The sequence below is a fragment of the Electrona antarctica genome (genome assembly GCF_951216825.1).
Source record: "Electrona antarctica genome assembly, chromosome: 4".
Taxonomy (NCBI): Eukaryota; Metazoa; Chordata; class Actinopteri; order Myctophiformes; family Myctophidae; genus Electrona; species Electrona antarctica.
Window position 1 is genome coordinate 1,652,354 of NC_136809.1, and position 19,239 is coordinate 1,671,592.

General features: G+C 47.7%; 1 protein-coding gene across 6 annotated transcripts in view; it reads right to left on the minus strand.

Annotated features, from left to right (window-relative positions):
* The window catches only part of kif16ba (kinesin family member 16Ba), a 101,800-nt gene that overhangs the window by 35,517 nt on the left and 47,044 nt on the right, over positions 1-19,239 (minus strand). For 2 of the 6 annotated variants that reach the window (XM_079500057.1, XM_079500056.1), the window contains exons 20-27: positions 9,529-9,804; positions 7,079-7,321; positions 6,707-6,894; positions 6,059-6,217; positions 4,753-5,085; positions 4,347-4,430; positions 2,779-2,872; positions 633-680 (exon numbers count right to left, since the gene is read on the minus strand). In XM_079500057.1, coding sequence (XP_079356183.1) covers positions 633-680; positions 2,779-2,872; positions 4,347-4,430; positions 4,753-5,085; positions 6,059-6,217; positions 6,707-6,894; positions 7,079-7,321; positions 9,529-9,804 — 1,425 coding nt within the window. The remainder of the gene's footprint in view (positions 1-632; positions 681-2,778; positions 2,873-4,346; positions 4,431-4,752; positions 5,086-6,058; positions 6,218-6,706; positions 6,895-7,078; positions 7,322-9,528; positions 9,805-19,239) is intronic. The other 4 variants (XM_079500059.1, XM_079500058.1, XM_079500060.1 and 1 more) reach the window with 3 other exon arrangements.

Genomic DNA, 19,239 nt, shown 5'->3' on the forward strand with positions numbered 1-19,239 from the left:
CAGAGCTACAGTATAATAATAATAATATTAACTTACCTCGTCTGTTAGCCTGACAGAGCTACAGTATAATAATAATAATAATAACTTACCTGGTCTGTTAGCCTGACAGAGCTACAGTATAATAATAATAATATTAACTTACCTCGTCTGTTAGCCTGACAGAGCTACAGTATAATAATAATAATAATAATAACTTACCTCGTCTGTTAGCCTGACAGAGTTACAGTATAATAATAATAATAATAATAATAATAATAACTTACCTCGTCTGTTAGCCTGACAGAGCTACAGTATAATAATAATAATAATAATAACTTACCTGGTCTGTTAGCCTGACAGAGCTACAGTATAATAATAATAATAATAATAATAATAATAACTTACCTGGTCTGTTAGCCTGACAGAGCTACAGTATAATAATAATAATAATAATAATAATAATAATAATAATAATAATAACTTACCTCGTCTGTTAGCCTGACAGAGCTACAGTATAATAATATTAATAACTTACCTCGTCTGTTAGCCTGACAGAGCTACAGTATAATAATAATAATATTAATAACTTACCTCGTCTGTTAGCCTGACAGAGCTACAGTATAATAATAATAATAATAATAATAATAACTTACCTCGTCTGTTAGCCTGACAGAGCTACAATCGCTAACGTCCTCTTCCTCCTGAGATGAAGAGAATACACGAGTCAGCATTTTAGGATTCACTTTTACCCTCCAAGTCTATGGACTTTTAATGTTTGTTTAGAGCACTTTTAACAAACATTACCACGCACCGCTCACTCCACATGAGTGTGATTTGTATTTGTTTTTTTTAATATATATTTATATATATATGTTAAGCCTGTAACCAAGCCATCCAGGCTTCTGGTGAATCATGAACAGAAAACATTACATTCTGTGTCCAACACTCATTATTTAATAAATAGCCTTTTCGTATGCCGGTACTTTTGTTTTAAAATATGTTTTTGGGGCGGCGCCAGCCCCTCCACGTCACATGGCAGCACAGTCTATGGACTTTTAGGCCCTCATTTATCAATTGAGTGTAAATTCTGCCCCAAATTCGAGTGTAGGATTCGTAGTACACCCACGTCGGGTCGGCATTTATGAAGTGATCGCAGACAGCTGATCCTTCCTTAATTTCGTTCGGACGTTTATAAATGTGACGGCTGAAATCTATCTGGCACGCCCTATGAAATCAAGCCTCGCCCTCGTTTTTGCGACATGAACAACTGCAATACGACCTGGAAACCATGGTTACAGGGGAAAAAAAAGTTTCACTCGCTTGCCTAAGTTGCCTTGCTGCCCCCTCCCATACACACACACAGACGCACGCACGCACACGCAACTTGTTGTATCTTAAATAAATAAACCTGCATGAATTAAATAAAGCTGTAGGACTACCCTGTCTGTTTCTCCTCTCGCTTCGCTTCCCTTCCCTTGCTGCCCGCCTCACCCCCCGTGCACGTTCGACAATTTAAATTGCCTCGCTGTCAACTGTCAATTATATGAATATTGCAGCCAAAACCGTAGCCTCATGTGGCACTGGACAGTGGTGGTGGTATGGTGGGCTGCAGGCTGGCTTAGCCTATACTATCTCCGATGCGTTCCCACTTGCGCTGGCACGGCACATTTGGCATTCGAGCGACGCGTCGGGTTTATTAAACGAGGAGGAGATTGCACATAGGCTACTGTAACTCCAGAAATACATCGGCCTGCTGTAGATTAGGCTACAGTAGGCTACCCATGTTGGGACTCTCCGCAGCTGCAGCGCTGCACTATACTCTCCAACGTCCCGTCATGGAAATATTTCAGCACAGACAGCCCAAATCCTCGCATGTATGCGCCGCTCATCATGCAAAACACTGTTTAAATGGCTTACGCATCTAACTTGCAACATTGTTTTTAAATGTGCGATTTGAATTGCTTGCTTGTAAAGTTGGAAATCTCCTACTAATTTCATATGACACAAAGACACATCGTTGATGTATTATTTTACATTTAGCCCATATACATACCTATACAGTTTTATATAAACATTTTAGGAGTGAATACATATGTTTCGATGCCTGTGACAGCCTCTCAGCTGGTCAAACAATGCTGCTCCGCTGTTCTACAACAGAAAAACAGGTGAGGACAAAGCGTACGACAGCTCCCGACCAGACGTGGTTTTTGTCTTGGCACAAGTTCAAATTCAAACGTTGGCGCAAATCGTAAATGCCGAAAATTGCGGTACTTTCGGCGTACACCCATATTTTGGCGTACGCACGGTTGATAAATGAGGGCCTTAATGTCTGTTTAGAGCACAGACATTACCACGCAGCGCTCACTTCACATGAGTGTGATCTTTGACCGAGGTTGGCCTCAGACGGTTCAATTCTCACCCTGAAGGACTCAGACGACAGAGGCAGGGTGTAATACTCAGAGGACAGAGACAGGGTGTAATTATCACCCTGACAGACTCAGAGGACAGAGACAGGGTGTAATTCTCACCCTGATAGACTCAGAGGACAGCGACAGGGTGTAAACAGGGTGTAAACAGGGTGTAATTCTCACCCTGATAGACTCAGAGGACAGCGACAGGGTGTAAACAGGGTGTAACTCTCACCCTGATAGACTCAGAGGACAGCGACAGGGTGTAAACAGGGTGTAACTCTCACCCTGATAGACTCAGAGGACAGCGACAGGGTGTAAACAGGGTGTAACTCTCACCCTGATAGACTCAGAGGACAGAGACAGGGTGTAAACAGGGTGTAATTCTCACCCTGATAGACTCAGAGGACAGCGACAGCTCCAAGGTGTCTCCATTCAGTAAGTTCAGCCTCCTCTGGACCTCCTCTTCAATGTACGCATTGATCCTGGAATATAAATATATCATCACATCATCTATATATACATATATGTTATAATCTATAAATCAATGTTATGTTATAAACCTCTACATCAGTACAGGTTTAGATGGTATGCAACATAATTATGAAGGTTGCTATAAAACCCTAAATTAACCGGAAGTGATCACCGCTCAGCCTCAGTGTAAATGCATTTATCTCTGAGTGTTTTCCCAGATTTTACCAAAACATGCTGCATTCAAGGCCCACGATTACAGCCTCACTGATTGATAACATGCTGCATTCAAGGCCCACGACTACAGCCTCACTGATTGATAACATGTTGCATTCAAGGCCACGACTACAGCCTCACTGATTGATAACATGCTGCATTCAAGGCCCACGACTACAGCCTCACCGATTGATAACATGCTGCGTTCAAGGCCCACGACTACAGCCTCACTGATTGATAACATACTGCATTCAAGGCCCACGACTACAGCCTCACTGATTGATAACATGCTGCGTTCAAGGCCCACGACTACAGCCTCACTGATTGATAACATACTGCATTCAAGGCCACGACTACAGCCTCACTGATTGATAACATGCTGCGTTCAAGGCCACGACTACAGCCTCACTGATTGATAACATGCTGCGTTCAAGGCCACGACTACAGCCTCACGGATTGATAACATGCTGCGTTCAAGGCCCACGACTACAGCCTCACCGATTGATAACATACTGCATTCAAGGCCCACGACTACAGCCTCACTGATTGATAACATGCTGCGTTCAAGGCCACGACTACAGCGTCACTGATTGATAACATGCTGCGTTCAAGGCCACGACTACAGCCTCACTGATTGATAACATGTTGCATTCACAGGCCACGACTACAGCGTCACGGCCAAGCTACACCAGGCTTTTCGCGCACAAAACGCGCGCGTTTACCCTAAATGCGTGCGTTGAATTTAGGTCCAGTCCCATTTTAAAAAACGCACACGCGGGTCGCGCGTTTAGGGTAAACACGCGAGAAAAGCCTGGTGTAGCTTGGCCGTCACCGATTGATAACATGCTGCGTTCAAGGCCACGACTACAGCCTCACTGATTGATAACATGTTGCATTCAAGGCCCACGACTACAGCCTCACTGATTGATAACATGCTGCGTTCAAGGCCCACGACTACAGCCTCACTGATTGATAACATGCTGCATTCACAGGCCACGACTACAGCCTCACTGATTGATAACATGTTGCGTTCAAGGCCCACGACTACAGCCTCACTGATTGCTAACATGTTGCATTCAAGGCCCACGACTACAGCCTCACTGATTGATAACATGCTGCGTTCAAGGCCACGACTACAGCCTCACTGATTGATAACATGCTGCATTCAAGGCCCACGACTACAGCCTCACTGATTGATAACATACTGCATTCAAGGCCCACGACTACAGCCTCACTGATAATAATGATAATGATAATAATGATAATAATAACCTGTCATCTCCGTCATGTAAAGTCCTGCTCTGACCTTCGACGTCACTGAGGCTCTGACGGAGTTGACGAAGCTCACGCTCCACCCTGCACACACGCACACACGCACACACACACACACGCACACGCACGCACACAGTACAGTGTCAGAGCTACAAGAGGTCGTTAGCTCGTTGACTTCCAAGGACGAGTTAGGCATTTTCTTTTTTGTGTGCGTTTTCACATGTCAGCTAACAGCGCCATCTTCAACAATCAAGTACTTTAACTCTAAAGTACTTTAACTCTAAAGTACTTTAACACGCTGAAATCATGACAGATTTACAAATGGTTTGGTGTATATGGTCAGCAGCGCGGGGGCGAGTCAGCTAGCCTTTCTATATGTCTATGGTGTTTGGGGTATTGTGGTCACCTGTCCTGCTCCATAGGGGGCGCTGTGGGCCCCCTGGGGCCCTCCAGGGACGATGGGGTCCTCATAGGGGCCGCTGCGGGCCCCCTGGGGGCCTCCAGGGACAATGGGGTCCTCATAGGGGCCGCTACGGGCCCCCTGGTGCCCTCCAGGGACGAGGTACCCCTCCTCAGAGCAGAGTGCCTCCGCTCCAGACGCTCCACAGCCTGCTCCATGGCGGCGCGCTGCGCCTCCCCGCGCGACGCCAGGATCTCCTTCTCCTTGCTGCGAACCTTCTCCTCCTGGCGCGCCACGTTGGCCGTGAACTGGTAGCTGTCCTGCAGCTGCTGCAGCGTCCTGCGGGGGGCGACGTCGTCACAAAATCCATTTGAGTTAACAAGTAAGACGCGCGAACGCGGGAAGCGAATGCAGGTCGTAAATTGCAATAACAACAATTAGAATAAATTATTATTACTTTAAGGTTTTTTTTAAGTTCTCTTTTTTTTTCTATGTGTGCGTGCGTTTTTTAATTAATGTTTTTTCTTTAATGTTTTTACTTTTTAAGTTTTTTTTTAATGTTTTTTCTTTTTAAGTTTTTATTTAAGTTAAGTTAAGAAGTTAATAATTTAACTACATTTTAGTCGACTAAATCTACAGTTGATTTAGTCGACTAAAATGTATCTTGGCGGGCCTTGATGCCGTCGTAATGACGTCCAGAATGTGTGTGTGTGTGTGTGTGTGTCACGCTGTAACACCACCCGCCCGCCACCAGAGGGCGCAGCTGTATCACACACAAAAAACACACACACACACACACACACACACACACTTACACACAAAACTTAACTTAAAAAAAACGTAACTTAAAAAAAACAGTACACTTATAACTCAACGGCAGCGAGCGGACGTTGAGGTCCGGGGCTGACCCACGTTACGCACATGACGTCAGGAACGTCCGTCCTCCTCCATGAACCTGCTGCAGTTCCACTTTTGGCCAGTAGGTAAGTGGCAGCTTCAACGTTGGATAGGCCTTCTGGGGGCTTGATTGCAATGTTGCAATTTGTATTTCCGTTTGTCTTTTAGGCTTTGTGATCGCAAATTTAAATAACTTAAATATACAGAGAAATAACTGACACATTTACTTATTTTTACTTTCCAAAAAAATGAAAGTAAAAATAAAATAGTAGATCTACAAGCTTACAACACGTCACGTATCATGGACATTTTTCAAAGTGGAAACCACCGACAATCATGCAAAGAATCGTTGTGATAATAATCTAAAATAATTGTGAACAGGCGATTATGCAACAATGGTGACAGGCCTCCCAACCTGCGGGAGGTGCTGTGGAGCCGCAGCCTCTCCTCCGTTTCCTCCAGCTCCTTCTCCACGGCGTACAGCGTGGCGTCCAAAGTGTTGCCTGAAGGCACGTCGTCGCCACCTGGAGGAAGGTCGTTGCCACTGCGCCGTCGCTCCACAAGATCCACAGTTCTGTGGTGGAAACATTTACTCACATGTTTTACTAGTTAAGGGACAACTATAGTTTTTTTCAACCAAGGTTCATGTTTTAGATTGTTATTAGAGAAAGTAAACGATGAGTGTTATTATTTTTTCATTTTCTGCTTTACAGCTACTGCTGCTACAGCTACTACAGCTGCTACTGCTACAGCTACTACAGCTACTGCTGCTACAGCTACAGCTACTGCTGCTACAGCTACAGCTACAGCTACTGCTACTACAGCTACAGCTACTACTACTACAGCTGCTACTACTACTACAGCTACTGCTACAGCTGCTGCTACAGCTGCTACTGCTACTGCTACTGCTGCTACTGCTACTGCTGCTACTGCTACAGCTACTACTGCTACTGCTGCTACTGCTACAGCTACTACTGATACTACTGCTACAGCTACAGCTGCTACTGCTACTACTGCTGCTACTGCTCTACTAACTACTTAAACACACTGTACGGTTACTGACCTGTGTGTGTCCTCCAGTGTCCTGTCGCTCAGCGAGGACGGCTGTCTGTCCTTCTGCGTCAGCCTGCGCTCTGCCTGTCTCACCTCCTCGTCGTTCTCCTGCTGCCCACGGGCGAGCAAGAGCAGTGCAGTGCGCTCCGACGCCACCTCCCTCTCCAGACGCCGCGCCGCCTGAGACAGGGCCTCCTCCTGGAGACACGAGGTGAGGCAGGGCGATTATTTGGGCTTGCACAAATCCATGTTTACCGTCTGGTTTAGCATAATGCTAAAATATTTATACAAATACAAAATGCTGGTGTTTTTGGGGTGAAAACAAGCCATTGACAGAAGGTCGATGTTAGCGGTTCAATGCTAAACCGTGAAGGAGACAGACCTGCATTACCAGCTCCTGCCTCTGGGTGCTCTTGAAGAGAGTGTAGCGGTCCAGCGCATCCTGTTGTGGCGCCCCCTGGTGGTGATCCTCCTCCTGCTCCTTGGCACGGAGCATCTGCTCCCTGATCTCCTGCAGCGCACGGCGCTCCTGCTCCAGACGCACGGCCTCCTCGTGCGTCAGGAGATCTTCGGCCACCAGGTGGCGCTCTCTCAGCGCCTCCTCCAGGCGGCCCACCAGACCCACCTGGAAGAGAAGAACTTAAAGGATAAGTTCACCCAAAATAATATATATTACACCCCCCATGAATCATTTGTCACATTTGCATGTCACAATTAATGTGTTGATTAGGTGATGCAGGGGCGCAGATAGCATTTTATAACTGGGGGGGATAGATTTGGGGGTATTTGCGCGCGGAAAATTTCACAAGTTGGGGGGGGGGGGATATCCCCTCTACTTTTAAGCAAAACAGCTGTTGCAGTGCATACACCAAACCAGTAGAGGGCAGTAATACGCCTTGAAACGAGAACTGGTTGCTGCCTGACAATTTTTTCCTTTTCTTCTGCTCAAAAGGTGGAGGGGACGATCCCCCCCACGGGGGGGGTGGAGGGGACGATCCCACCCCCTCATAAAGGTGGAGGGGACGATCCCCCCCCTCATAAAGGTGGAGGGGACGATCCCCCCCCCTCATAAAGGTAGAGGGGCCGATCCCCCCACCTCATAAAGGTGGAGGGGCCGATCCCCCCACCTCATAAAGGTGGAGGGGCCGATCCCCCCACCTCATAAAGGTGGAGGGGCCGATCCCCCCACCTCATAAAGGTGGAGGGGCCGATCCCCCCCCCCTCATAAAGGTGGAGGGGACGATCCCCCCCCCCCCCCTCATAAAGGAGGAGGGGACGATCCCCCCCCCCTCATAAAGGAGGAGGGGACGATCCCCCCACCTCATAAAGGAGGAGGGGACGATCCCCCCACCTCATAAAGGAGGAGGGGACGATCCCCCCCCCTCATAAAGGTGGAGGGGACGATCCCCCCCCCTCATAAAGGAGGGGACGATCCCCCCCCCTCATAAAGGAGGGGACGATCCCCCCACCTCATAAAGGAGGGGACGATCCCCCCCCTCATAAAGGAGGAGGGGACGATCCCCCCCCTCATAAAGGAGGGGACGATCCCCCCCCCTCATAAAGGAGGGGACGATCCCCCCACCTCATAAAGGAGGGGACGATCCCCCCCCCTCATAAAGGTGGAGGGGACGATCCCCCCACCTCATAAAGGAGGGGACGATCCCCCCCCCCTCATAAAGGAGGAGGGGACGATCCCCCCCTCATAAAGGAGGGGACGATCCCCCCACCTCATAAAGGAGGAGGGGACGATCCCCCCACCTCATAAAGGAGGAGGGGACGATCCCCCCACCTCATAAAGGTGGAGGGGACGATCCCCCCACCTCATAAAGGAGGGGACGATCCCCCCACCTCATAAAGGTGGGGACGATCCCCCCCCCCTCATAAAGGTGGAGGGGACGATCCCCCCACCTCATAAAGGAGGGGACGATCCCCCCACCTCATAAAGGTGGAGGGGACGATCCCCCCACCTCATAAAGGTGGAGGGGACGATCCCCCCACCTCATAAAGGAGGGGACGATCCCCCCCCCCCCCTCATAAAGGTGGAGGGGACGATCCCCCCCCCCTCATAAAGGTGGAGGGGACGATCCCCCCCCCCCCCCTCATAAAGGAGGGGACGATCCCCCCCCCTCATAAAGGTGGAGGGGACGATCCCCCCCCCCCTCATAAAGGTGGAGGGGCCGATCCCCCCACCTCATAAAGGTGGAGGGGACGATCCCCCCACCTCATAAAACTGAGGGTGATTAGACTTAGACTGTCACTTAGACCGCTAGCATTTATTTATTAATAATAATAATAATAATAAAGTCTACCTGCTCCTTCTCCTGCCTGATCCAGCCTCCTCTCATCATAATAATAGTAATAGTAATAATAATAAAATCACACCCGTGTGAAGTGAGTGGTGTAACTCCGTGTGGGGGTTCCCGGGGGGGGGGGGGGGGGTGTTCCAGACCCACGGGAACGCACCCAGGGTGTCGCCCCGGTTCCGGCGTGCCACCCCGCGTCCGAAACGGTTGAGAAATGAAAGAGTTACCGTGTGCCGGTCCCTCTACTGTACTGTCACTGTACTGTACTGGCACACCCGAAATCATCATATATACAGTTAATATGTGTGTGTGTGTGTGTGTGTGTGTGTGTGTGTGTGTGTGTGTGTGTGTGTGTGTGTGTGTGTGTGTGTGTGTGTGTGTGTGTGTGTGTTAGGTTGCGCACAGGTGGTGAAAAACAACCATGCTGTTTTCGTGCTCATACCCAGCCAGCCAGGCAGGCACCCAGCCACCCACCCAGCCACACACATAGCTCCATAAGGGAGTGGTTGCACCACTCAATAAAGTCTACCTGCTCCTTCTCCTGCTCATCCAGCCTCCTCCTCTCTGCCTCCAGGCGCTCCTCCTGCTCCTCGCTCTCCTTCCTCAGTCTCTGCAGCTCCTTGTAGATCTGATCCTCCTCCTGATGAGTAGATCTGTAGATCTGATCCTCCTCCTGGTGAGTAGATCTGTAGATCTGATCCTCCTCCTGATGAGTAGATCTGTAGATCTGATCCTCATCCTGGTGAGTAGATCTGTAGATCTGATCCTCCTCCTGATGAGTAGATCTGTAGATCTGATCCTCCTCCTGACGATAGAACAATCATTAGATATCCTCATCCTCCTGATTACAACAATCATTAGATCTCCTCATCCACCTGACCCTGATTACAACAACCATCATAATAATAGAGTTAACAGCAGTCTAAAAAAACAGTAGTTTTCTATTGGATTCTGGCAACACCACCGGGTTTAGGCCTCACTCAGACCTTCACAACAGATTGTTGTATGGCTGATGCATGAGACTTGTTTACTGATGCAAGCTCGCTTAATTTCCAATGGGAGTCACATGGTTTGACACAACATTGTTGTTGTATGAGGGGGAGGGGGGCAGTCAAAACACAGCCGAAAGCCGTACAAAAAAAATGTGTCAAACCATGTGACTTCCATTGGAAATGCATTGGGGCGGCCATGACACTTACCCTTTGTTTACATCTAGCATGCATCAATGTTGTATGAGGCCTTAGCCTCCAGATGGCGCCCTGCAATGGGTTAAACACTGCCTTGACGTGAGGTCACCCACTACCTAGAAGCTCCCACTCCCACTCCTCTAGCCCCACCCCCTCTGCACTGTACTTCACTCCCACTCATCTAGCCCCGCCCCCTCTGCACTGTACTTCACTCCCACTCATCTAGCCCCGCCCCCTCTGCACTGTACTTCACTCCCACTCATCTAGCCCCGCCCCCTATTCACTATAGTCCCGCCCCCTCTTCACTATAGTCCACTCCCACTCCTAGACCAGGTCTCGTTCCACCAGGCTTTAATTTTTTGAGCCGAATGATAACGAAAATAAAAGCCTGGGTACTGAGGCTACATCACAATAAAAGCCTGTGTACCGATGCTACATCACAATAAAAGCCTGTGTACCGATGCTACATCACAATAAAAGCCTGGGTACCGAGGCTACATCACAATAAAAGCCTGGGTACCGAGGCTACATCACAATAAAAGCCTGGGTACCGAGGCTACATCAAATAAAAGCCTGGGTACCAATGCTACATCACAATAAAAGCCTGGGTACTGAGGCAACATCACAATAAAAGCCTGGGTACCGATGCTACATCACAATAAAAGCATGGGTACCGATCAAGGGGCCAGTGAGGCGCTCCAACGTTGAAGCACTGGGCCCTAGTGGTAAGAGGAAGGACTGCAGGCGGACCCGTGCGTTACCCGTGTAACCAACATTTGAAGTGAACTGAGCTCCTGACCTCTGTCTAGTTGAGTAAGTAGCATTATTTTGTAGAGTAAGTAGCATTATTTTGTAATTTAGCAAGCTGCTAGTAGTGGTACTCTAAGTGCTTTTCTATTAGTACTGTATTATTAGCTTGTGTGGTAGTCTGTAGTTTATAGTTGTATTGTTTGTGTGCTTCAAGCAGTAGGCTAGTGGCACTTTGTAGTAGTGTAATTAGTTTCACCCTGTATAGGCCAATTGATAAGTAGTTTCACCCTGTATAGCCCACTTGATTGCCTTGTGAAGTGTGTGGTTTAGCCAGCACTCCTGGCAGACGATTAGCAATCAGTTGAAGTGGCCTTATACCACCAGCTGAAAGCGTCAGCTTTTAAGCGGCGTCCAGCAAACTAAGGCCAGGCGAACAAAGGCGACAGGCGACTGGCCAGGCGAACAAAGGCGACAGGCGACTGGCCAGGCGAACAAAGGCGACAGGCGACTGGCCAGGCGAACAAAGGCGACAGGCGACTGGCCAGGCGAACAAAGGCGACAGGCGACTTTGTCAAAGTCCGACTTAGTCACTGAACGATAAGCTGTATCATTGATTAGTGACATATATAGTAGTGTGATAGATATAGTAGTGTATTGTAGTATATGTTCAGTGATCTACAAAGTGTTTTCTTCCTATTCCTGTCCTCTCTTCTTCCCGGGGGTCACACAAACACTGGGTTACACCCAGATGTCGCGACACAACTAATCTCATCTATCCTACTCTTTCAACTCACGTCGAGCAAGTGGTAACGGGAGGGCTTTGGAATTGCCACTCGGCTGTGGTGGAAGGCAAATCTGCTTTCATCTCAGCCTACGCATCCTTGCTCTCCCTTAACTTCCTTGCTCTGACTGAGACCTGGATCAGACCAGAAAACACTGCTACGCCCGCGGCTCTGTCAGATGTGTACTCTTTCTCTCACACTCCCAGAGCCGTGCGGACAGGTGGTGGGGTTGGTCTGCTAATTTCCAGAAAATGGAAATACTCTCCTGTTTCACTGTCACAATTCTCTCCTACCTCATTTGAATTTCATGTGGTCACTGTTTCTCATCCAGTCAAGCTCACCATTGCAGTTGTTTATCGCCCACCGGGCCCTGCTGGTGGCTTCCTGGAGGAGCTGGACCATCTAGTCTCCCACTTCCCTGTCGATGGCTCTGGATTAATCCTTCTGGGTGACTTCAACCTCCCGACTGAGAAGCAGCTAGACCCACTACTTTCGTTTCTCGCCGCCTTTGACCTAGTTATTTCCCCATCTCCTCCTACCCATGAGGCGGGCAACCAACTGGACCTGATCTTCACCAGAGGCTGCTCTATTGCTAACCTGTCTGTCACTCCTCTTTCCAGTGAAAAGGGTAAGAAACTCTCTGATCACTACTTCATGTCCTACTCTCTCTCTCCTCTCTCCCCTCACAGCCCCTCCCTACCCACATGATTTCCTCACGTCACAATCTTCGCTCACCTTCCTCCACTGATCTTTCCTCTTCTGTTCTCTCTGCTCTCCCTGCCCCTGAATCCTTTGCTCTTCTATCCCCTGATACCGCCACAGATCTTCTTTTCTCTACTCTATCCTCTTCTCTCGACCATCTCTGTCCCCTCACCACCAGGCCTACACGCCAAACTCCACCTGCCCCCTGGTTGTCGGACTCAGTGCGGACTGAGAGACGGAGCCTGAGAGCGGCTGAGCGCAAATGGAGAAATGGCAACCTCCTGGAGGACCTTCTCACCTTCCAATCTCTCATTTCTACTTTTTCCTCCTCTCTATCAGCTGCTAAAGCTGCTTTTTTCTGCACTAAAATTCAGGCTTCTGCTTCCAACCCTAAAAAACTCTTTGAAACTTTCTCCTCTCTCCTACAACCACCACCCCCTCCTCCCTCCTCGTCCCTCCTCCCTGACGATTTCGCCAACTTCTTTGACAAGAAGGTGAACGATATCCGATCCTCCTTCCCTCCTCCCCCGGCTGGTGCCTGCGCACTACCCACACCCGTCTGCCTGCCACCCCCCCCTCTCTACCTTCATCTACTCCTCTTCCCCCCCCCCATCCCCTCTCTATCCCACTTCTCTCCCCTCTCCCCTAACGAGGTCCTTCTCCTTGTTACCTCTAGTCGCCCCACCTCATGCTCTCTGGACCCGGTCCCATCCACTCTGTTGCAGTCTATTGCACCTGAACTTCTTCCCTTCTTAACCCACCTTATTAACACCTCTCTGACATCTGGCTACTTTCCCTCTACTTTCAAGACTGCCAGAGTCACCCCCCTCCTGAAGAAACCGACACTTGACCCCTCTGAGATCAAGAACTACAGACCGGTTTCCCTTCTATCCTTCCTATCTAAAACTCTCGAACGTGCTGTCTTTAAACAACTGTCCTCCTATCTCCACCAGAACAACCTCCTGGACTCCAACCAGTCTGGGTTCAAAGTGGGTCACTCGACAGAGACTGCCCTGCTGGTAGTGACGGAGTCGCTCCATGCCGCTAGAGCGAACTCTCTCTCCTCCGTCCTGATACTCCTGGACCTGTCTGCAGCGTTCGACACGGTGAACCATCAGATCCTCCTCTCCACCCTCGAGGGGATGGGTGTCTCAGGCTCTGCACTCTCCCTGTTTGCATCCTACCTGACGGGTCGCTCCTACCAGGTGATGCTGAGAGGGTCTGTGTCAGAACCACACAGGCTCACAACTGGGGTTCCCCAAGGCTCGGTTCTGGGTCCTCTTCTTTTCTCTCTCTACACTACATCTCTGGGTGCTGTCATCCACTCCCATGGCTTTTCCTACCACTGCTATGCCGATGACACCCAGCTGATCCTCTCATTCCCCCCCTCTGATACCCAAGTGGAGGCACGCATTGCTGCTTGTCTGGCTGACATCTCGGCGTGGATGTCGACAAACCACCTGAAGCTCAACCTGGACAAGACCGAGCTGATGTTCCTCCCGGGGAAGGGCTGTCCGCACCGAGACATGGCCATCACCATTGATAATGCTGTGGTGACCTCAACTCGGACTGCGAAGAATCTGGGTGTGACCCTGGACGATCAACTGACGTTCTCGGCAAACATCGCATCAGTGACAAGGTCCTGCAGATTCCTCCTCTACAACATCAGGAGGATTCGCCCCTTCCTCACGGAGAAGGCAGCCCAGGTGCTCATCCAGGCTCTCGTCATCTCCCGCCTGGACTACTGCAACTCCCTCCTTGCTGGTGCTCCGGCATCTGCCATCAGACCTCTGGAGCTTGTTCAGAAAGCTGCGGCTCGTCTGGTGTTCAACCGCCCCAAGTTCTCCCACACAACCATCCTTCTCCGTTCTCTACACTGGCTCCCCGTAGCGGCTCGCATCCAGTTCAAAACCCTGGTGTTAGCCTATAGGGCAGTGAAAGGAACAGCTCCTTCCTACCTCCGGGCTATGGTCGATGCCTACACCCCTGCCCGACCACTTCGGTCTGCCACCTCGGGGCGACTGATTGCCTCGTCACTCAAGGGTCCTTCTGGCCGATCCACACGGTCACGACTCTTTTCTGTTCTGGCCCCACAGTGGTGGAATGAACTTCCCACTGATGTTAGGACAGCAGAGTCACTGCCCATATTTCGCCGCAGGTTGAAAACCCACCTCTTCAGGAAACACTACCCTTCCTCTCTGCCTGACCTACTTGTTGTTAACTAGTTGTACGAACGCTTGTTTTCTATTGTTGTATTGTTTATTGGATCTTGTTTAGTCGATACACTTAATTGTTTTAGCTCATGCTCATGTGATTTAGCTATTTTGTCTCATCTGTTTAAGGAAATAGGTAGCTGATATATTGCACTTTTACCTTAGCGCTAGGTATACTCTTGGTTGCTTGTTTTTGCAGAAAATGCACTAAAGACTTCTGATGATTAGTAGTTTTTGTTCCCTACCTATGTTGAATACACTTATTGTAAGTCGCTTTGGATAAAAGCGTCTGCTAAATGACTGTAATGTAATGTAATGTGCTTTAACACGTAGGACCATCACTCCCTACGTCACCCATACGTCACCCCGGACCTCAAATTTGAGGTCCGGAGGAGGTACTTCCGGCAGTCTTCCGGGTGCTTCAAAACGCCACTGAGCAACTTCATCGAAGTTGCTCAGTGGGTTTTCAGCCAACATTTCTCGGACATCGGACCCTTTTCGCAGACGGTAAGCCTGTTACGTCATTTCCTGTGTTGCCTGTATGCTGTCTGGCGGCTGAGTTGTCAGCAGCACGAACGGCAAACATTATTATACTGCGCTGCTGTGATTCAAACACACGCTATCACTGTTAATTATCCTACTTTGTGGCGATCTTATCGCTGCTCGGGTTGGTTGTTTGGCGGAACGACCGTCTCCTTCTGTCGGCTTGGCCGAGCGATTGCGATGGCTTTCTACCACAACCACCACCCCCTCCCTCCCAGCAGGTTCGCCTCTCGCTCTAGCCCTCTCTCCTGCGCCGTATGCAATATGTATAGTTACAACCCTGACGCCTTTGTTGCTTCGGACGTGTGTAACAAGTGCAGCCTGTTTGCGGTGCTGGAGGCGAGGCTCAGCAAGTTGGAAACAATTCTAGCTAGCGGTGCAAACGGGGAGCATACCACCATCCGCGGTCACCGACCACGGCTGGTCGGGGCTCCCACAAACAGGACCAGGACGGCTGGGTGGTTGCTACTGGTCGGAAGCGTAGAAGTAAACATAAGCACACGGGACACCAACCACTTCACGTTTCAAACAGTTTCTCCCCACTCGCTGCTACACCCGTTGAGTGTGACAGTGACACTTCAGTTCCACTTGATGGCACGCAACGGCGTCGTGTCATTAAGAACTCAACTCTGGTTATCGGTAGCTCCATAATGAGAAACGTGAAATTAAAGACTCCAGGAACCATAGTCAAATGCATCCCCGGGGCCAGAGCGGGCGACATCGAATCAAATCTGAAACTTATTGCTAAAAGTAAATGTAATCGTTATGATAGGATTGTAATCCACTGCGGAGGCAATGACACACGACTTCGGAAATCTGAGATTACGAAGATAAATGTTGAGTCAGTTTGCACATTCGCAAAGACAATGTCGGACTCCGTAATTTTCTCTGGTCCCCTGCCAAACATGATTAATGAGGACATGTTTAGCCGTATGAGACAACTCAACCGCTGGTTGTCTAGGTGGTGTCCAGATAATAACGTGAGCTTTATAAATCATTGGGAAACCTTTGAGGGGAATACTGGTCTGATAGAGAGAGACGGCATACATCCACCTTGGGACGGTGCAAAGCTCATCTCTAGAAATATGGACTATTTTATAGATTCATTATGACCACCCAGAGTTGGGACCAGGAAGCAGAGTTGCAGTCCTACACAGCTCTCTGTGCTTCCTCCAGTGCAGCCACCTACAAAATAGAACTATACAAACTATACAGTCTATACAAACTATACAGTCTATACAAACTATACAGTCTCTGTACAGGCTGAACAAACCATATAGGCTGAACAAACCAAAGGAAATAGGAGCTGTACATACAAACTTGATACAAATCAAGACCAATACAGTAGTACCACAAAATACAAATATCAAATGTGGATTTCTAAATATTAGATCTCTACGCAAAAAAGGAACACTGGTAAATTAAATCATATCAGACAATTGTCTTGACTTATTTTGTCTGACTGAAACGTGGCTGGGTGAGCAAGAATATGTCAGTTTAAATACAGCCACCCCACCAAGTCACACCAATGCCCATATCCCCAGAGACAATGGTAAAATTGGAGGTGGAGTTGCTGCCATCTTCAATTCAAGCCTAACAATTAGTCCTAGAGCCAAAGCCACCTACAAATCATTTGAAAGCTTGATTCTCAACCTTTCACACCCAAGCTGGAAATCAATACAGCCCCTAATAGGCATTACAGTGTACCGCCCTCCCGGCGCTTACACACAATTTCTATCTGAGTTCTCTGAATTTTTATCAAGTCTAGTCCTTGAGTCTAATAAAATCATCGTAATCGGTGATCTAAATATTCACGCGGACATAGGAACTGATAGCCTAAATAGAGCATTCATCTCATTGATTGATTCAATCGGTTTCTCTCAGTGTGTAGATAAACCTACCCACATTCTCAACCATACCCTTGACCTCATTCTGGTCTATGGTATTACAATAGAGCACCTCATAGTTTTCCCACAAAATCGTGACCTCTCTGACCATTATCTGATAACTTTCGATTTTACATTGATGGATTATACACCACTGGACAAAAATGTCCTCGGCAGAAGTATATCCGAGAGCGCTGTAAATAAGTTCAAGGAAACAATTCCATCAGCCATCAACTCGGTAGTCCTTCTCAAATCGATCACCTTGTTGATAGTGTCACAAGCTCATTTAAAATGAAACTTGACTCTGTCGCTCCCCTGAAAAGGAAAGTAATAAAGCAACAAAGGCTAGCCCCATGGTACAACTCGGAAACTAGAAATCTCAAGCGAACGTCTCGCAAACTTGAAAAAATATGGCGCTCAACCAAACGGAAAGAATCATGTATAGTCTGGCAGAATAGCCTAAAAATATACAAAAAGGCCCTCGACAATGCCAGAGCCACCTATTATTCATCCCTAATAGAGGAAAACAAAAGTAACCCCAAGTTCCTTTTTGACACTCCCTACAACTCTCAATAGTAACGATTTCATGAGTTTCTTCAATGGCAAAATAGGAACTATCAGAGATCAAATTGATCTACAACTACTCTCGGCCCCCACTGGACTGCCCCCAAATATGGTGGTCCCAGAGATGGCCGCACACCCAAATATATATATATGGACAGGTTCTCCCCAATCGAGCTCTCTGATTTCACTTCAATGATAACTTCCTCAAAATCAACGACATGTCCCCTGGATCCAGTTCCAACTAGATTACTCAAAGAGCTCCTGCCCCCGGTTGGTACATCCCTGCTCAATATGATCAATATGTCCCTGGTGACAGGCTACGTGCCACAATCCTTTAAGGTAGCTGTAATCAAACCTCTTCTCAAAAAGCCTACTCTTGACTCAGGCATTCTAGCTAACTATAGACCCATATCAAACCTTCCATTTCTCTCCAAAATCCACGAGAAAGCAGTCGCCAAACAGTTATGTGACTTTCTACATAACAACAATATATTCGAAGGCTTTCAGTCAGGCTTCAGAGCTAACCACAGCACTGAGACGGCATTGCTGAGAGTTTCAAATGACCTCCTGACTGCAGCAGATAATTAGTCCATGGGCCAGACCAGAAGTGAGGGACATTTTTGGTGGCAAAATCTCTTTGCTACCATTTTGTTTGTTGGGTCCATATAAGTACTTTGAGACACAAGTAAAACGCGCGAACGCGGGAAGCGAACGCAGCTCGTAAATTGCAAAAACAACAATTAGAATAAATTCCTTATTTTTTAAGGTTATTTTTAAGTTCTTTTTTTTGTGTTTTTTAAGATTTTTTAAGTTAAGTTTTTTTTAAGTTTAGGTTTTATTAAGTTTTTCCTTTTAAAGTTTTTCCTTTTAAAGTTTTTCCTTTTTAAGTTAAGTTTTTCCTTTTTAAGTTAAGTTTTTTTTTAAGTTAAGTTTTTTTTAAGTTAAGTTTTGTGTGTGCGTGCGTGCGTGCGTGCGTGCGTGCGTGCGTGCGTGCGTGCGTGTGTGTGTGTGTGCGTGCATGTGTGTGTGTGTTGTTGTGTGTGATACAGCTGCGCCCTCTGGTGGTGGGCGGGTGGTGTTACAGCGTGACAGACACACACACAGACAGACAGACAGACATGATCTGCTGGGTCTCATAGTAAATGCTCACTGCGTTCGCAATGATAGCATTTTCAAATGAGTAGCTTTAATACTTTTTTGGGACAATCATTGTTTCCTCATTAACTCCCATTATATGCAGAGTAGGATTTTGTGCAGTTTACTGTAGATGGTATATGTTACAATTGAGTTTGATTCACACTTATAATTACACACACACACACACAAATTCTATGACATATAAAAGTATGCTATAAAAGTATATAAACATGTAGGCCTATAATAGTAATAAATTAGCATAATTAGCTAATTATTCCCAAAAACAAGAAATGACTATAACTTTGCTTCACTTAACTTAGAGAAAGGTGATCTAAGAGTCTAAGTCTATGTTTGTGATGTTTAGAAATTAATCTGTTACCATGGTGCAATCATGCCACCCATTATGCAAATTTAAGTCTAAATTTAATCTAAGTCGTGAAAGAATTGAGGTCAAAATAAGGATATTTCTACATTTT